The sequence below is a fragment of the Thalassophryne amazonica genome, chromosome 19, assembly GCF_902500255.1.
Source record: "Thalassophryne amazonica chromosome 19, fThaAma1.1, whole genome shotgun sequence".
In the NCBI taxonomy this organism is placed as follows: domain Eukaryota; kingdom Metazoa; phylum Chordata; class Actinopteri; order Batrachoidiformes; family Batrachoididae; genus Thalassophryne; species Thalassophryne amazonica.
Genome location: NC_047121.1, coordinates 39,186,300 through 39,207,034, shown reverse-complemented (window position 1 = coordinate 39,207,034; position 20,735 = coordinate 39,186,300). Strand labels below are relative to the sequence as shown.

Below are 20,735 nucleotides of genomic sequence, written 5' to 3'. Positions count from 1 at the left end.
TCTAGTGCTCGCACCCGCAATGGTGTCGGCAGAGCCACCAGAGGGAGCCCTACTTCCTTTACCCATCTGCTGTCCAGCAGATTCCCTTCAGACCCCGTGTCTACCAGTGCTGGGGCGTGAAGGGTTAAATCCCCACAAAGGATTGTTACTGGGATTCGTGCAGATTCGCGGGGTTTTCCTGCGTGCGTGTTATGGCCCACCCTTAGCCCAGTTTCTAAGGACGGGCGTTGTAGTTTGACCGTTTGGGGGCAGTCCCTCTGCATGTGCTCGCAAGAGCCACAGACAAAACACTCCCCGCGGGCCAGCCTCCTTTGTCTGATATTTGATCTTAATTTGGCCCTGCTCGTGTCCCTAGCCTCCTCAGCAGGGGGAGCTGTAGCCACACGGAGCTCTCTGGCAGTGAAGCGTGGGGACGACGTCACCTTGTCGGAACTGGAAGGGGGAGGGACGGCTCATGCCCGGTCACGCCCCCCGGCCTGCTCCCGACGATGCTCGTTTAAACGGTTGTCTAAGCGTATAACTAAATCGACAAGCCCGTCAAAATCCCGCGGTTCCTCCTTAGCCAGTAGGTGCTCCTTAAGGACCGGGGACAGTCCATTTACAAAGGCGGCGCGGAGCGCAACGTTATTCCAGCCGGACCTCGCCGCCGCGATGCGGAAGTCGACTGCATACTCGGCTGCGCTACGGCGCCCCTGTCTCATCGACAGCAGCACGTTCGAAGCGGTCTCGCCTCTGTTGGGATGATCAAACACTTGTTTGAACTCCCGTACAAACCCAGTATAAGACGTTAGGAGCCGTGAATTCTGCTCCCAAAGCGCCGTAGCCCATGCGCGTGCCTCTCCTCGAAGCAAATAAATAACATAAGCCACCCGGCTAGCATCTGATGCGTACATGACAGGGCGCTGTGAAAAGACGAGCGAACACTGCATGAGGAAGTCCGCGCACATCTCGACACAGCCCCCGTACGGTTCCGGAGGGCTTATGTATGCTTCAGGGGACGGTGGGGGGGTTCGTTGAATGACCAGTGGAACGTCTGATACAGGCCCAGGACCAGCCAGAGGAGTGGCTGCAGCAGCACCCTGATCGCGCGCTTCCACCCTGGCGGTGAGAGCCTCCACCCTCCGATTAAGGAGGACACTCTGCTCGGTCACTAAATCTAACTGAGCTGTGAAGGCGGTTAAGATATTCTGCAGCTCACTCAACATGCCTCCCGCTGACGCCTGCGCTCCTAGCTCTTCCATTGGCCGTTCAAGCTCGGGTTGACGCCCCTCGGAATCCATGACGATGGCCGAGAAATCCTGTTGGGAAGGTGTCGTAGCACGGACCCACAACAGGGGGCGCAAATGAACGGACAATGAATAAGCCAAAAAGGTAACAATTTAATGTTGCGATAATACACAACAAAACGTACTGTAATCTGCACAGTCAATTTAACACCAGGTGACGTGTGGGCAGGCTCGAAGATAGAAGACCCCCAACGAGAGAGAAGCTGCGTCCCACACGGCTTCCACCACCAACGGTCTGAAGAACACCGGAGCCGCCAAGTCCCGAGTCCCCAGGTGGCCTCTGTCTTCGGCTGTCGACCCTGGTACTGCTGGCAGAAAGCAGAAATATGATGAGTGAGTGTGAGTCCGCACACTCAGTAAATCCACAGTTAACGAGGGAGGAAGCGCCTCCACCTCCAAGCACACACTCGTGCAGCTCCTGTTTGAGCACTTATCTGGGTGGGAGGTGTTGCGAAGCCGTCGCTGAACACCTCAAACGCCACCTCCACAGACGAGTCTCACCGACAGGAAAACGGCTGCAAAGAAGAGTTTAGACAGATACACAGTCTTAAGTTCACAGAGAAATTACCTTGGTAATGGTAGTCGATTTCTCGGCGGGGAGGTGGAGTTGCAGTCCGGCTTTTATGGTGGTGATGATGAACGAGTGACAGCTGGTGCAGAGGATGAGTGACAGCTGTCACTTCTTCTGGGTCTGGCGCCCTCTCGTGCTTGGAGCCCGCACTCCAAGCAGGGCGCCCTCTGGTGGTGGTGGGCCAGCAGTACCTCCTCTTCAGCGGCCCACACAACAAATTCTGTTTAATGTGGGCTTTTCATATTTTTGGTGTTACCTTTGTAGTGTGTTGATTAATTAAAAAGCAATTCCAGTTTGTCCTGTATTTCAGGCATTCATCAGTATTGGATAGTGTGGACGCGCCATTGCAATGTACAGTCTGTAACTGAGGAGTTTGATTTACTCATTGAAGCGCGTTGACAACCGCACATGTGGCCACAAGTGTTTATTGAATTTAGCAAGTAGGCAGGCGTAGGTGTTCACTCAGGAATGCCAGAAGGCAGTCAAGAAAGGGTTGTAAGTGGTGACTGTAGCGTGTTTGGAAAGTAAGAGATGTGTTGTTGACAGCTGAGCGCTAGAGAGAACGAAAGAGTGACTGAAACCAGACACTGCCAAGACCAATAATCTACTCTTCTGTGATATGTGTTTGTCATCCTACCTGTCACCGTACTATGATCAAATTAAGATTACTGCCCCATAAAAATGTATTTTGCTCCACGCTGAAGTGAACTTATATTATTACTAATATTATTACAGTGAGGCAAGTAAGTATTTGATCCACTGTTGATTTTGCAAGTTTTCCTACATACAAAGAATGGAGCGTTCTGTATTTTTATTATTTCACTTTGTATGATTTTTAAATAATTAATTTGCAGTTTATTGCATGAAATAAGCATACCAACCAGCAAGAACTCTGGCTTTCACAGACCTGTTAGTTTTTCTTTAAGAAACCCTCCTATTCTATACTCTTTAACTCTATTAATTGCACCTGTTTGAACTTGTTACCTGTATAAAAGACACCTGTCCACACACTTCAATCATTCACACTTCAATCAATCATCTATCCACCATGGCCAAGACCAAAGAGTTGTCCATGGACACCAGGGACAAAATTGTAGACCTGCACAAGGCTGGGATGGACTACAGGATAACAGGCAAGCAGCTTGGTGAGAAGACAATAACTGTTGGTGTAATTATTAGAAAATGGAAGAAACACAAGATGACAGCCAGTCTTCTTTGGTCTGGGGCTCCATGCAAGATGTCGCCTCGTAGGGTAAGGATGATTCTGAGAAAGCCCAGAACTACACGGGAAGACCTGGTCAATGACCTGAAGAGAGCTGGAACCACAATCACAAAGATTACATTAGTAACACACAACGCCAGGTACGCAAGGTCCCCCTGCTCACGACAGCACATGTCCAGGCCGATTTGAAGTTCACCAGTGACCATCTGGATAATCCAGAGGAGGCATGGGAGAAGGTCATGTGGTCAGATGAGACCAAAATAGAGCTTCTTGGTATCAGCTCCACTCGCCATGTTTGGAGGAAGAGAACAATTCCAAGAACACCTTCCCAACCATGAAGCATGGGGGGTGGAAACATCATTGTTGGGGGTGCTTTTCTGCAGAGGGGACAGAACAACTGCACTGTATTGAAGGGAGGATGGATGGGGTCATGAATGAGGAGATTTTGGCAATCATCCTCCTTCTCTCAGTAAGAGCATAGAAGATGGGTCATGGCTGGGTCTTCCAGCATGACAATGACCCCAAACACACAGCCAGGGCAACCAAGGAGTGGCTCCGTAAGAAGCATTTCAAGGTCCTGGAGTGGCCTAGCCAGTCTCCAGACCTGAACTCAATAGAAAATCTTTGAAGGGAGTTGAAACTCGAAACCTGAAAGATCTGGAGAAGATCTGTATGGAGGAGTGGCTCAAAATCCCTGCTGCAGTGTGCAAACTTGGTCAAAAACTACAGGAAACGTCTGACCTCTGTAACTGCAAACAAAGGTTTCTATACCAAATATTAACGTCTTTTTTTCTGTTGTATCAAATACTTAATTCATGCAATAATTTTTTTTTGTAGATTCTGTCTCTCAGAGTGGACGTGTACCTACAATAAAAATTACAGACCTCTCCATCCCTTGTAGGTGGGAAAACATGTAAAATCGATAGTGGATCAAATACTTATTTGCCCCACTGTGTGTGCTGGTGGAAGCACAGTATAATTTAATTGTTCATTGTTGCACCAATAAACTTAAAGTACCTGATTTCACTTTATTAACTGTTGAACTAAACATACCTCACAGCGAGCAAGGACAACTCAACTGTCTCTTCTTCCTGTCTTAACACAGTCTACCCCTGATATCATGTAAAGTATATTTCAATGAGTAAATAATTTCAAATTAAATGGTAATAATATTATGAAAATTGGCCCGTAAACATTATATACCATAGTATTATGTATACATGCAGGTTATACATTGCCCGTCCAGTGCCTTTCACTTGAATCTGCTCTCAACCCTGCACAGTCAGACACTGCAAAATCTTCCCCTCTCAAAATAAGCCAAATAATCCGAAATCTAGCCAAAATGTCTAGGCACTGAATAATCAAAATATACCTTAAAACTAGACAGAATTCTTATTTTAACATTAGCCTTTGTCTTAAAATAAGGAAAACAATCTTGTTCCTTTGCTTAGATTATTTGAAATCCATTGTCTTTTCTTGTTACTGGCTAAATACAGCTTGATAGTAGCTGGAAAAGACTTAAGAAAGATTGACATACATTTTCCCAAAATAAGACACTTTTTTCTTATGTAAAAAAAAGAATTAAAAAAAATCAAATTTTCATTAAACAAGGCTTTTTTTTTTCTTTTTTTTTTTACTTTCTTAGTTATCAGTGTTTGCAGTAGATATTATGAACAAAAATATTCCTGAATTTTCACATTCACCACACAGTGGAACTACTTTGGGTCCTTGACCACCTCTGAGACAGATATCCAGTCCATCTGCTCCTCCTGAAAGTAGCCATCTATCTTTTGTAGCGAGGTAGATGGTGGACATTCCCTTGGACTTTTCCATTAGCCAGGGTCCTCAGCACTGTGGCACTGCACCACATGGCCAAAATATTGTAGCTGCAGTTTTTAAAATACAAGTGGCCCACCTCCTCTGAGACAACCTAAGTAATGATTTATTTGATGCAGTCAGATGCAGAAGCACAATATAATTGCAGTCCAGCTGAATTAAGCCCCCAGCTGCAGAGGACCAGGAGTTCTGTCTCCTGTCCAATATCCTGCAGACCAAACAGAATGGCTTCGACCCTATCCCTTTAAAGCACTCCGATCCTCCTACAGGGCTCCACACTAAGTTGTTAAATTTTTATTACCAGGAGCACTGTAGCCCTGAACTGACAATTTTAGGAGCACAAGCAGAAACTTTTATGGGTGCACACAGCTTAAATGGACCTGCCATGCAATTATTCACATTAACCTGTTTCAATTGTATTACTGATAAATAATTTGTAATAAACAATATACTGTTTTATTTTATGTTCTCAGTGTCACATATTAATTGAAATGGTGCATTTTTCCTCCTTGATCTCAACAACTTGTTGCTCTGGTACAGAAGGAACTTGGAAAAAAATACAGTGATTTGTTTCACCATTATTGACTGAGTGTGACAATGGCATGAAAGTAATGTTTGACGTTACTTTCATGCTATTTTACTTAGTCTACAAACAAATGTTAAATGTATGTTATTATTATTATGTTCAGGAATCACTATTGTGCCATCTGAACCAACAACAACAGCTGACAAGTTATGGTAAGATTAAAGTAACATCTGAGTTTTAGAATTTAAGAAATTTACTTCAAAATGAAAAATAAATGAGTCAAACATTAAAAATGATAGTAAATACAAAAATAATATAAAATATGTACAATACTAAATATACGAGGGTAGGCTGAAAAGTTCTAAGGCTCCCATGAAGGAGTAATGCATTAACTGCATTATAGTGAGCCTTAGAACTTTTCAGCCTACCCTTGTAATATAGATAGCATTAAGGCTAGTATTTCATGGAGTGGCGAATGCTGACAAAGGTTGCAATTTTTGGGTTTTGTCAGTGTTAGTAAAAGGTTGCAGAGCAGTTGGCACACAGTTTTTAGGATTGCAAACAGTATTTCTTGTTGTGTATAAATTTTGAACGTTACAAATTTTTAAGTGAATTTATTTGTCTCCAAACAGTTGCAAACATCTGCAAAATAGATTTAAGCATTTGTAAATGGTTGTAACACGTCACGAAAGTTCTTTTCAATTCACAAACACTCACGAGCAGTGTTGGCAAAGTAACTTTGGAAAGTTACTTCATTCGTTACTTTATACAGTTGTATTTTACAGTTACTTCATACCGTTACTTCATTAGCAGCTGCGGACAACTTGTCGGCAGCTGCTGAATTTAATTAATAAAGTAACTCATAATCTAACTTAGTTATTTTTAAGATTTAGTACTCAGAAAAGTAACTATTAGTTACTTTGCTGATTAGTTACTTTGCTGATTGCTCAATCTTAAGAGTAACCAAATTAGATTACTAGTTACCTTATAAGTTACATTACTAGCAAGGTTGGGTAGAATTACTTTGAAATAATACATGTGGATTACATGTACAGTAGTGTTCAGAATAATAGTAATGCTATGTGACTAAAAAGATTAATCCAGGTTTTGACTATATTTCTTATTGTTACATGGGAAACAAGGTACCAGTAGATTCAGTAGATTCTCACAAATCCAACAAGACCAAGCATTCATGATATGCATACTCTTAAGGCTGTGAAATTGGGCTATTAGTAAAAAAAAAAAAGTAGAAAAGGGGGTGTTCACAATAATAGTAGTGTGGCATTCAGTCAGTGAGTTTGTCAATTTTGTGGAACAAACAGGTGTGAATCAGGTGTCCCCTATTTAAGGATGAAGCCAGCACCTGTTGAACATGCTTTTCTCTCTGAAAGCCTGAGGAAAATGGGATGTTCAAGACATTGTTCAGAAAAACAGCGTAGTTTGATTAAAAAGTTGATTGGAGAGGGGAAAACGTATATGCAGGTGCATAAAATTATAGGCTGTTCATCTACAATGATCTCAATGCTTTAAAATGGACAAAAAAAAAAAAGAAAACACTTTAAAATGGACAAAAAAAAAAGAAAACAGAGACATGTGGAAGAAAACAGAAAACAACCATCAAAATGGATAGAAGAATAACCAGAATGGCAAAGGCTCACCCACTGATCAGCTCCAGGATGATCAAAGACAGTCTGGAGTTACCTGTAAGTGCTGTGACAGTTAGAAGACACCTGAGTGAAGCTAATTTATTTGCAAGAATCCCCCGCAAAGTCCCTCTGTTAAATAAAAGACGTGCAGAAGAGGTTACAATTTGCCAAAGAACACATCAACTGGCCTAAAGAGAAATGGAGGAATATTTTGTGGACTGATGAGAGTAAAATTGTTCTTTTTGGGTCCAAGGGCCACAGACAATTTGTGAGACAACCCCCAAACTCCGAATTCAAACCACAGTTCACTGTGAAGACAGTGAAGCATGGTGGTGCAAGCATCATGATATGGGCATGTTTCTCCTACTATGGTGTTGGGCCTATATATTGCATACCAGGTATCATGGATCAGTTTGGCTATGTCAAAATACTTGAAGAGGTCATGTTGCCTTATGCTGAAGAGGACATGCCCTTGAAATGGGTGTTTCAACAAGACAATGACCCCAAGCACACTAGTAAATGAGCAAAATCTTGGTTCCAAACCAACAAAATTAATGCCTCGCAGATGTGAAGAAATCATGAAAAACTGTGGTTATACAACTAAATACTAGTTTAGTGATTCACAGGATTGCTAAAAAAGCAGTTTGAACATAATAGTTTTGTGTTTGTAGCGTCAACAGCAGATGCTACTATTATTGTGAACACCCCCTTTTCTACTTTTTTTTACTAATAGCCCAATTTCATAGCCTTAAGAGTGTGCATATCATGAATGCTTGGTCTTGTTGGATTTGTGAGAATCTACTGAATCTACTGGTACCTTGTTTCCCATGTAACAATAAGAAATATACTCAAAACCTGGATTAATCTTTTTAGTCACATAGCACTACTATTATTCTGAACACTACTCTATGTATGTACATACATTTGGATTACTTGTAATCTGATTACTTTTGGATTACATTTCAAAGTAATCCTACCCAACCCTGATTACTGGTTGCAAGTTTTTGGCAAATTCTAATAAAGTAATTGCATAAAGCTGCTAATGAAGTAACTGCATAAAGCAACTGTATAAAGCAACTAAAAAAGTAACTTGTCAAAATTACCTTGACAACACGAGCGGATCCAGGTTTCCTAGAAGGGAGGACTTGAATGGGGGGAGGGGGTGGGGGTGCAGGGGCATGCCCCTTGAAAATTTTGAAGTTAAGGGTACATTTTCCTTCAATCTCAGGCTATTCAAGCATGTATTTTGGACATTTGGAACAGGCAATTGCTATAAATTTTACTAACAAGTTGAGATGAATTGGCACAAAATTAGTGTGGCATCTTATTGTTTTGTAAATAGTTATACAAAAAAAAAAAAAACCTGAAGCATTTCCTGCATTTTAATGTAAATAGTTGTACATAACTTTGTTGTTTGCTACATTTGTACATATGTTTTTGAAACTTACCATTTATATTTTCATTCTAAGTTATTAAAAAAGGGTTGTTAAATATGTTTGTGCTTTTCACAGTAAAAAACATAGTATTTTCTATTTGGAGGTTATGTTTTTATGTGAATTTGGGTTTATTGATGAAAAATGACACCAAACAAAGCAGTAAAGATAAGATAAAACTTTATTGTCTGTAAAACGGAAAATCGACTTACATAAACTGCCGAAGCCCCAAGACGTGAAAAACACATCGAACATTTATCATAAAACACAACATAAAATAATTTTAAAACTAGTGTGTTTTAAAAGTTTTTAAAGGTAAATTAAGAAGGTAAAACCAAAAGTAGTCAAAAACGGCCAATTAAACTCTGTACCCTAGAGAGTTGTAACACAGCTATTTAATTCTGCCCCCCTCTCCCTTAGATCCTCCAGTGCAGGGGTGGCCAAGTTCGGTCCTCGAGAGCCACATTCCTGACACTGTTAGTTGTCTCCCTGCTCCAACACACCTGTATCCAATGAAAGACTCGTTAGCAGACTTTTAATGAGCCTTTCATTGGATTCAGGTGTGTTGGAGCAGGGAGACAACCAGTGTTTCCACAGTTACTTTGAAAAAGTAATCCAATTACTGATGACTGATTACTCCTTGAAAAAGTAACTTAGTTACTTTACTGATTACTCAATTGGAAAAGTAACTAAGTTAGATTACTAGTTACTTTTTTAGTTACTTTCCCCAGCTGCCGACAACAACCCTCTGCCACCTCAACATGACAGTGATACCTGTTTTGCCTTTCTTGGCTTCAATGAAAATAAATACTTGTTTTATAAAAAGTAAAATAAAGACCTCTTTCTTGACCTCATATTTAACTGTTGACAGCACTGTAACAGTAAAACTTGCATTTTTTAACCTACATTGTTTATAAATGTAACTATTAAATTTATTCTAACATTTTTCTAACATTTAAATTCTCTCTAAACATTTTACTCGTTGAAATTATTATTATTTTAAGTAGTATTAGTAGTTTAATCTAGGGGTGTTGTGGGGGGCACATCCTTGCCCCACACCCCCATTCCATCTGGCTTCGCCCCTGCTTTGGCGTTTGAGCACAAAGAATGCATAACATTTATTTATGCAGAAAACATGACCAGATTTACAGGTAAGGAGGTTTTATTGCGTTTTCACATCATATGGTCCTCAGAAAGAGAGTTTATGTGCATTTGAGTGGAAAATAGTGTTAGTTGTTGATGCATCGCGGAGGATCAGCTGTTTTTAGCAGCAGATATGGAGCGGCTCGGAGAAAAAAAAGCATAAAAATGTCTTTGTAAAGCTCAGTGCAGGTGTGCTGTTGTCACAGCACTTTAAGAGGTGAGGACAAGTCGTAGCTGCTGCAGAAAACCGCGGATGAAAAGCTCACAGCTCGCTTAAAGTGTGTAGTTCAGTCGAACCCCGACCTGCTGCCCACGGACCATGTTTAATGCTGCTATCCACCCACAATGCAAAAATAATAGTAACACACAGTGACTTGAAGAAGTAACTTTAATCTGATTACTGATTTGGAAAGATTAACATGTTAGATTACTCGTTACTAAAAAGTGGTCAGATTAGAGTAACGCGTTACCGGCATCACTGGAGACAACTAAGAGTGTCAGAAATGTGGCTCCCGAGGACCGAAATTGGCCACCCCTGCCCCAGTGCCACTCTCTGACCCAAACAATGTACCTTTTCTCCTTCCTTTCTTCTTTTTCTTCCTCGTTTCCTTCTCTTCTGGAGCAGGATAGCTGCAGCAGCAGCAGCCAGATAAAGCAATTCTTTCCCGAGGGTAGCAGAAATTCCCTGCATTCCTCAGCATTTGCTGCTTTGTGAGATACTAGCCCAGGGGTGGCTAAGTTCGGTCCTCGAGAGCCACCTTCCTGACACTCGTAGTTGTCTCCCTGCTCCAACACACCTGAATCCAATAAAAGACTCGTTAGCAGACTTAATGAGCCTTTCATTGGATTCAGGTGTGTTGCGCAGGGAGACAACTAGGAGTGTCAGGAAGGTGGCTCTCGAGGACCGAACTTGGCCACCCCTGTACTAGCCTGTCTGCCTCCAGTAACTTAAGTGGCTCATTTAAATTTACTTTGCGCTTATGGCCATTAACACATCAAAATCCTCATATACATACTGCTGTCTAGGTCACATTACAGTCTGCTATCAATTGTGCATTTACTCTTAGTAAATTAGTCAGAAAAGGTCAGATTGCCCAAACAATTTAACACTCCTTATCTGGAATCTTAATAAATCAGGCCTAGGTGTTGAATCACTGCTCGTTTTTGGTTTGTCCACAATAATATGTAATGTCAAAAATTCTAAATGCTTTTTGCACACTGAAAGATATCCTTCTGCCTGATATGTCAGTTGATGTGCATTTTTTGTCTTCTCAGGTGTGCTTATCTACTTTGGTTATGGCATGTGGAACAGTACGCTGGAAATCGCAGCCCGCGAGAACGAGGTGCATGCCTCCACTTACCAGCGCTATGACCAAGGCGTGGACGAAGGCTTCTGTGGCTTTGATGATGATTTCTACCCACCTACCAATGATCCATGGAGTGTCCCTGATGGGGAATCGGGACACACCCCGGCCCCTGTAGCAAAACCTGAAAGTGACGGGACGCCGTTGAAAGGTGGAGGCAGGACCAGTGCCAGTCACGGCCTTGTGGAGGAGGATCCACTGGATTTCTGAACGGACTGACTTTGTGTTACCCCAAATGTACTTACTGCCTTGTCTGCTGCCTGGAGAAAGAGAAGGGAACAGTTGTGTGAGGGTATGAGTGTTTGTGTTTGTGTGTGTGTGTGTGTGTGTGTGTGTGTGTGTGTGTGTGTGTGTGTGTGTGTGTGTGTGTGTGTGTGTGTGTGTGTGTCTGAACCTTGGGCTAGATTGTTTCTTTTGTCTCTAAACTATATCTGCTGTGTTCACTTCTCCCTCTAATGCTGCAAATGTGGACATCAAGGACATTTGTGTATCATCACAGACACGTTATTCACTTACCAGAATCCAAATCTGACATAAAGCTAAGGGACAGATTGGAAAATGCACACGTAGCTGGGGATTATGCAGAAATGTGAAACATACAAGTTTTGGTCCTAAATATTTAGTTAACTGTTGGTACTGTGCCATTTATGGGACACAAGAGATGGAAATGACTGAGGGGGAGATGAATCAGCGCCTCTTTTCCGGTTTAATAGTCAGTCAGGAAAGTAGGCTGACAATTCACCGTAGACGACGCATTCTGTCTTTCACCATAACAGCGGCCATTCAGTGCTAGAAGAGAAACAAACATGCTTTGCCACATTTAGTCTTAAGCCACCTTGACACTTGCACAAGTTTGATTCTGCATTAACACGCAATTGTGGTGCCAATGAGTAAACTTGTCGTAAAGTGTTGTAAACTGTGTGTGAACTGTGCGTGGTGCATAAATTGGGTGCCACTTGTGCGAACTAGCTGTGAACATTGCACAGCCTATTCGCAAACACTGCGTGTCAATGTGTGTCATTGCACGCAGGGCCTTGCACAGTTTACAACATTTTATGATGAGTTTACGCACTAGCACGCAAGATTGTGCGTCAGCACAAGGACCAAATTTGTGCATGTGTCAAGGTGGCTTTTCAAGCGTACCATCTAATGGCACGCATTGGCACAACAAATTGCGTGGCAGTGCGGAGCCAAAATTCATGCAAGTGTCAAGATGGCTTTAGTTTCCAATACTTAATATAACTTACATTTAATGCTGCATTTACACATAATGACAGCAAGTCACGAATGTCACGAAGTATACTTTCTTGGCCACTGATCATGAATGTGATGATTTGGGGCAGAGGCGTCACGTGTCCTCAGGAACTGCTGCAAACTATTATCACGTGTTATGATAAATGGGACATGTTGCTGGAGAATTATCAGGAACTATTACACACGGTCAAGAATAATGTTATGCGTTGTTGCACCCTATCACGCGTAACAGCGCGTTACGTTCTGTCAGAGTGTGAATGAGGCAAATTGTTTCCACACACTCCCCCATTTTCATTCTACCATCAGTTGCTGAACAATTCAGATTGCTCCAGTTTGCTCCTCAAAATCCATAGCAGAAGAACTTTGTGACTCTATGCTTAGTTGGGCTCTGTGCCATGGAGTGGCACAGAAAGGAGGAGGAGACAGAGAGAGCCAGATGTGTGGCTCCACACGGGTCTCATCTCGCTCATTTTCCCAAACATCAGGCACATGCAGCAGGTGGAACACCTGCAGGAGTGCTGGAATAAAACATTTGACAAAGAAACTATCAAGATGGATCATCATGCTCAGTTGTGACCTCCACGACATAAGGCAAAATGAGGGTGGTGCGTGACATTTGTGGAAGATTTTTTTTGACAGCCAAAAACATGCTCCATGAAAATCATGAATATCACACACCAACGCACACTCTTAATAAACCTATTCAGATGTGTTAAGTCATGTTAAGAATGTCAGGCATGTGCCAAAAACTACGCAAATATGACATTCGTAACGCATCTTGCCTATGTGTAAATGCAGCATAAAGATGTGCAGAGCAGTTAGCTCAATGGAATAGAACTTGGACCTCCAGTATGTAAACCTGGAGTGGATTCCTGGTCATGCTACCTATCTGTATCCTGGAAGAATACAACCCCTGGCAAAAATTATGGAATCACCGGCCTCAGAGGATGTTCATTCAGTTGTTTAATTTTGTAGAAAAAAAGCAGATCACAGACATGACACAAAACTAAAGTCATTTCAAATGGCAACTTTCTGGCTTTAAGAAACACTATAAGAAATCAAGAAAAAAAGATTGTGGCAGTCAGTAACGGTTACTTTTTTAGACCAAGCAGAGGAAAAAAATATGGAATCACTCAATTCTGAGGAAAAAATTATGGAATCACCCTGTAAATTTTCATCCCCCAAATTAACACCTGCATCAAATCAGATCTGCTCATTGACATTGACCCTATGCCATGACATTGACCCTATGTGTCTTTTTGCAAGGAATGTTTTTGCAGTTTTTGCTCTATGGCAAGATGCATTATCATCTTGAAAAATGATTTCATCATCCCCAAACATCCTTTCAATTGTCCAAAATATCAACATAAACTTGTGCATTTATTGATGATGTAATGACAGCCATCTCCCCAGTGCCTTTACCTGACATGCAGCCCCATATCATCAATGACTGTGGAAATTTACATGTTCTCTTCAGGCAGTCATCTTTATAAATCTCATTGAAACGGCACCAAACAAAAGTTCCAGCATTATCACCTTGCCCAATGCAGATTCGAGATTCATCACTGAATATGACTTTCATCCAGTCATCCACAGTCCACAATTGCTTTTCCTTAGCCCATTGTAACCTTGTTTTTTTTCTGTTTAGGTGTTAATGATGCCTTTCGTTTAGCTTTTCTGTATGTAAATCCCATTTCCTTTAGGCGGTTTCTTACAGTTCGGTCACAGACGTTGACTCCAGTCTCCTCCCATTTGTTCCTCATTTGTTTTGTTGTAAATTTTTCGATTTTTGAGACATATTGCTTTAAGTTTTCTGTCTTGACGCTTTGATGTCTTCCTTGGTCTACCAGTATGTTTGCCTTTAACAACCTTCCCATGTTGTTTGTATTTGGTCCAGAGTTTAGACACAGCTGACTGTGAACAACCAACATCTTTTGCAACATTGCGTGATGATTTACTCTCTTAAGAGTTTGATAATCCTCTCCTTTGTTTCAATTGACACCTCTCGTGTTGGAGCCATGATTCATGTCAGTCCACTTGGTGCAACAGCTCTCCAAGGTGTGATCACTCCTTTTTAGATGCAGACTTTCGAGCAGATCTGATATGATGCAGGTGTTAATTTGGGGGATGAAAATGTACAGGGTGATTCCATAATTTTTTCCTCAGAATTGAGTGATTCCATATTTTTTTCCTCTGCTTGGTCTAAAAAAGTAACTGTTACTGACTGCCACAATCTTTTTTTTTCTTGATTTCTTATAGTGTTTCTTAAAGCCAGAAAGTTGCCATTTGAAATGACTTTAGTTTTGTGTCATGTCTGTGATCTGCTTTTTTTCTACAAAATTAAACAACTGAATGAACATCCTCTGAGGCCGGTGATTCCATAATTTTTGCCAGGGGTTGTACACGTCACTGTTTTAGTTCACCCTGCTGTAAATGGGCATCAGTTTCTGCTTTTGAAGTGGCGCACAATCCAGGGGAAGTTGAAGACTCTTGTTTGTGCCACACTAAGGTATCTGGGGAAAAGGACCATCACCAGTGAGCCTACTACTTTATAAGATGCAAATCACTGAAGATGTAATTCAATGACTAATATGCATTGTGGGGCATGTTTTAGACAAAAAGTGAGAAAAGTACAAAAATGGCCATTCTTGTCTTTTTTGGCTTCCATGCTATTTGACAAACCTATGTTTTGTTGCATTAGTGCTCCCCTCTGGCTACACATAGCACAAAGAGAAAAGTACGTAAAAACTAGCTGTGTGCATCTCTCCCTCATAAAATACTACATTACATATCTAGGCACATGAGCTGTGATGTGATTCAGGAATAATATTTTATTATGGAAGTATTTTATGTACTTTGATTCTGTTGAATTTTGAGATTTATTTTCAATGAGAAATTAGAATAAGCTAAAAGTAGTTTACCTTGAAATACATATTGCATGAAAACCCAGGAACCTTCATCAGGTTTTTGGTGCTGTGCTTCAGCTGCCTCTGCTCGGTTTTGTTCACCACCGGGGGCAGCATCACATACAGTAGCAGAAAGCAAGCATAGAATAAACCTAGAAAAATAAGTCAGCTTTTGTTAGTATAGCACAAATAGCATAGCATCACTTTCTTGCTCTAATATTATTAACAAATTGTAAACCAAGCGTAAAGTTTAAATGGGTACATTTACCTGTTATATCGCCTAGCACTATCAGACATGTTGATTTTGGTTTTACTTCACAGGCAAAATGAACGTTCCGATGACCAGTCTCATGAGAGTCTAACTCCAATCTTTGAGTTTGAATACACAGAAGTAGCAGCAAAATACACCGAACCCAACCGATTTAGAATTTTAAAATCAAGCCATCGACCAGTTCATAATACATTTAGATCAATTCAGGGTTCTGTGTATCAATGTAGTTTTATCTGTTACATTAACCCTCAAGTGACCGAGTGAGATCATTTATGACCCCGGGCAGATATTTTTGTGCAGCATTTTTCTAATTTCAATAGGAAAAAGTTTCCTGCCATGAATTTGTCAATCTATTTGTCCTGCATTTGTTCAAAGAATTTTGCAAGGATCAGGTGATCTGTGTGGCAAGTGGTGGTGGGCACAGCTAACCAAAACTTTATCTTGGATAACCATTAATAACTGAAAAATATATCTTTTATGATGCTAAACTGATAAACTGCTAAAAATGTATCTTTATTACAGATAACTGATAACCTTTATTTGGACGTGGCCACATCAGATTACACTGTTGGCTTCTGATAAACCAGCAAGGTTGGGTAGGATTACTTTGAAAGAATACATGTGGATTACATGTATGTATGTACATACATTTGGATTACTTGTAATCTGATTACCTTTGGATTACATTTCAAAGTAATCCTACCCAACCTTGTAAACCAGTTTCACTTTAAATGCCGCAGGGGCTGCTGGGTAAATTCAAGGATCACAATCACAAAAAGAACGCATAAAAAATTAATGAATAAAAAAATAAAACCTCAAACACTGTCATCATCTTCCAAAAGCAGCAAAACACAGTATTAGAAGTCACAGTTTATCTCGGTATTGTATATATCATCATTTACAAACTAAAAGCTGCTGCTTTTCACATGCTTTGAACCCTGCAGCTTAAACAACCAAAATACGTCCATTGATGCATTGATTGGCAGAGTAAAAGACATGTAGTAAATATAAATTCTTACCTGTTAGTTTCAGTGGGATTCATTAAATTCTGAAGAAAACTTTCCACATAAAGCATCCTGATTATCCAAAATGGTGTGATTGCAATTAAATTTTCCTGTGCCACAAAGAAATAAAATAAAATAATGTTAAAATTAGTCCGTTTTGTTTGTGTCAAGCAGACGTAACAGTGTAACGTCCAAAGTGAACCTGAACTACAGTACCCACAATGCTCGCTGTGTCGAGTGGCCAATCACGTCTTGTGCTTAATGATGACATCATCAACAAGCGACAGCCAGTGTGCCATAAACCACTGATCTGCACATGACAGGGATTAAAATGTTTGATTTTAGGGTTTACAAACGTTTTTGACTGTTAAACTTTGCTCACTTTACCAGCCAAAAAAAATGTTAGTGGACTGAAAGTTATCGAAACTAACTTTATCGGAAGATAATTGGTCCGATGATGTTTTAAAACTTATCTGAAAAGCTAATCCGCTAACAAAAACATTACCTTTGATAATTATCAGTTATCAGATTACCTGAACAGTGCCCACCACTGGTGGCAAGTATAATCCCAACTTCTGTAGGGTCACGTATGACCCCCTATTGGAAGATCTATGAGATTTTTGACATTATAGCATTGTAATTTGCCAACTCTAATCATTCTATTTTACTGTTTTGCAGGGAATCATGACCAGCAGACCTAGAATAGCAAGGCTGACAGCTGCACAAGCATCAAGACTGATTCTTGATGCCCAGAGTGAGGATGAAAATAGCTCATGGTTGTCACAAAGGATGACTGGTGTCTTCATTGAGATTTGTGTTAAAGTACCAGCATATTTGCTAGTCACTGGTTTTTCTATATTTGATGCTATAATTATCCTACCATATTAGTCGCTAAAATAACTTGGTTGTTTGAGGGTTAAAACCAATTTTTAACTCATACTGGTTAATTGTTCTATCCCTACACTCATAGTGAGACCCAATCATACCTTCTGTATATTCCAACCCAATAGCTGTTGTTAATTCATCTGCCATCTTCTGTTGAAAAGGAAGGACATTATTCTTCACACTCAGTCCAGATAGGGGTTGATAGCGTAACTTTTAATGGGAACATTTGTGAAAGAATATTCTCCTCATGTTTTCTGGTGTTTAAATACTCAACCTGTCTTTGATCACCCAACTGTTTCATACTTATCCCAGGTCTAGCTTCTTGCACTTTTCCCAAACGCCAATGCAAATATCTGCAACACACTGATTTCTGTCTGTATTTACTGACACACAATGTGGCATCTAGCCCAAGGTACACAACAGTGGACCGGGAAATGGAGGGTTTAGCGATGAAAGTCACAAATAGTACTTGTATTTTGCTTGCAATAGTGCCTTCATCTCCTGTACAAGTCTGCCAGTTCAGATAATGTCTGGTTTGTGTTGCTCGTCGTTTGCCTGTGTACACATGAAGGTGTATGTGCAATCAAACTCCATGTTTTACATCATTTCCTATCTATACTATAGGTGTGTTCTATGGGTTGTTTTATTGTGTATTTGTAGGTATTTGTTTGGTTTCTTTGTCAAATGTTTTATTCCAGCATGAAGCTCCAAATCACAAACATCCACCTTAAAAGAAGAAAAAAAAAAGGGTTGTGCAGTGTGACGCATGCTTGTTGGCTCAGGCTCAGGCTGTAATGCGGCAAAAACAGTCCTGACTGAGAAACTGCATGATTTATTATGGTGAGCGTCCTCGATTCTGTTCTGTCTTTTCAGTGTGCTTTGGTCTTGACTGACGCGACTCTTGCTGTTTTGTTGGGGATTCATTCCTTTTTGTTTCAGTCATTAAGGAAACTGTATTTTTTTTCCCCGACAATTTTGTTTATTTTGGAACTGAGTGCACAAAAAATGGAATTGGCTACCACATAGTTATCAAGCATAGGTTTCCATTCTTGACTTGCATCACTTCTTCTCTCTTCCAACGGACTCGCCTTCCCTGCGTTTGCCACCTCATTCTCCTCCTGGTATCATTAAGTCTGTGTCAACAGGGAGCTGCCACTCAGGAGCCAGGAATGCATTTCAATCTGGGTTTCAAACAGTAATCTGTTCAAATCCCTCTGTTTATAGCCTGAGGCCCTGTTCACACCTATATGGATATTTTGGAAAATGGAGCTTTTTCTATGCGCTTTGGGTTTTTTTGTCTACATGCAAACTATATTTTAGATAATTGAAAATAGATCTTTTGCAAAGTGAAGATTTTCAGAAACCATTTCAGTGTTTACATGTAGACACGAAAAACTGAGTTTTGTCTTTTTTTTTTTCCCCCTTACCTTCTAAGGGCCCGGTCACATGGCACACGCGACAGATGGATGAAGGATAAAAAGTAAAAAAAAAAAAAAATCACAAATCATCGAGAAAAGGTGGACAAAAGATCCTGCACCTTTCCCATCACCAAAAAGCCTGCGAACCATGAGTGAAGAAAGGACTGAAACAAAACTGAAACTAACGAAAGTAAATCGAAGCGAACGTTGACCTTGATGCTTTAAACACGATGACGTGACCAAAAGCGGGTATAAAACCAAGTGGAGACAGCTTTGCCCTCATGTCCGCAGTACTTGCAGGTGGAGGATTTTGTTTGTTTTGACAATAGGTGAGAAATTTTGTTGGTCTTCCCAACAACAAAATATGTGCACATGCAGGCCAGCAACAAAAGGCTGGAACGGGCGTAAATAAAGTACTTGATAAAACATTCTTAATGCTATTGTTTCTGTATGAAAACTTTGCTTCTTCTTCCCAAAGATGGACAATTCATTCGTGAGACAAGGATGTGTCGATCAGCTTGTCAAAGCTTTAGTTATTGATTTGTTCAGATTTCATCAACTTTCGTTCAATACGTCGGACTTGGGAGGTTGGACGAAGTTGGATGAAAGTCAAACGACACGCTAACGTTACGAAAACTAAGCAAGCAATTAGAAACCGTCAAGAAAGAAAGGAAAACGAAATATGGATGAATTGAGGTCGTCATCGGTATTCGTTCAAATTTTCCAACAGTTTAAAAATTATGATGAAATGCCAGTTGGAGGAACGAAGCTGGATGAAGGTTAACCGATGTCTCCGAAACGCAATGAAAGCCCAGATTTCTTGTTTCTTTTGGGCTTCATTGTCCTTTGTTTGTGCCGTGTGACCGCGGCTTTAGCCAGAAGGTCCACTGCTACATGGTTGACCTCGGAACATCTACATGGTCCCATCTGATTTGTCATGGAATAATTTTACTTGCCTCCCTGTGGGTGACCACAGTTTCAAAGTGGACCCATCCATTGCCTTTACCTCTTCCATTTTATAATCCTTTAAAATCTCTTCAGTCATAAACAGCCAGTGAGTAGGAAGTCTAATCTCATGCTGCCAAAGTTTGGGGTTTGATTCCGTAATTACAATATACATACTATGGCACTGTAAGGGATTTGGTTGTACACCAAATGACATACTTTTATGTTACGCTGATGGTTTGCACACTTCTCATTACTGTCTTTGTACTACTTACCACCTTTCCCTTGTGCCCCTGTTGCTGCATGAGTCCCACCTAGGGAAGCCTTATTTGTCTAATGCACTAAACCTAAGAATGCCACGCACCCCACCCTGAACCCCACCCTACCTCTGGTCCTTTCACATCCACACAACTCAGTAGCAAATTCACAGCCAGTTCACACCTTCCATGCAGCGATCAGCCCTTTGGTAACTGTTTTACGCTCTCTATTTTAAATGAAACTAAAGCTGTGTTCATGTTATTGCACAAACAATATTTTGTGAGTCTTATCCATTGTTGTGTCAGATGGTGACTGTGTCAACAAGAGCAGAGAGCCTCATGCTAATAAAATACACCAGAATTTCCTGCAACAACAAATTAGTTTCCTGTCCAGACCAGTGCAACAGAAAGGCAGTTTAGAGGGTTCAGTTAAACTAGATGCTTAGATTTGAGCTCATTTGAGATACACTCATTTAGGACGTCTAGTTCAAATCTGGTTACAATCTGATTATACTTGTTCATTGTTTAATTCATTGAGAGATATGTCTTTTGATGCGCTTGGACACATCATTCGTGAAGTACCTTGGGGGTCATAGAGGCTTTCAGATCTTTCAATTTTGAACCCCCTTGCCCAGGCGACTCAAACAGGATTGATCAATTCCGGTCGTGTGTGCCCAGCCTGCTTATCCCGCATGATCCACAACCATCTTGAGGCCTTTTCTGCAGCTTCCAAGGCCTCACTGATGGCTTTCATTTTGGGTGCACCGG

General features: G+C 40.9%; 1 protein-coding gene and 1 long non-coding RNA gene across 3 annotated transcripts in view; both read left to right on the top strand.

Moving 5' to 3' along the window:
- Window positions 1-11,834, top strand: part of slc7a14a (solute carrier family 7 member 14a) — a 47,588-nt gene extending 35,754 nt beyond the window's left edge. Inside the window, exon 8 of one of the 2 annotated variants that reach the window (XM_034159562.1) lies at window positions 10,939-11,834. In XM_034159562.1, coding sequence (XP_034015453.1) covers window positions 10,939-11,237 — 299 coding nt within the window. In that variant the 3' untranslated portion in view covers window positions 11,238-11,834. The remainder of the gene's footprint in view (window positions 1-10,938) is intronic. The other variant, XM_034159561.1, reaches the window with a different exon arrangement.
- A 5,559-nt stretch (window positions 11,835-17,393) lies between these two features.
- Window positions 17,394-20,333, top strand: LOC117500907. Its single transcript, XR_004557889.1, has 2 exons — window positions 17,394-18,253; window positions 19,576-20,333. It is a non-coding gene; the product is annotated as an uncharacterized LOC117500907 (long non-coding RNA).
- The last annotated feature ends 402 nt before the right edge of the window (window positions 20,334-20,735 follow it).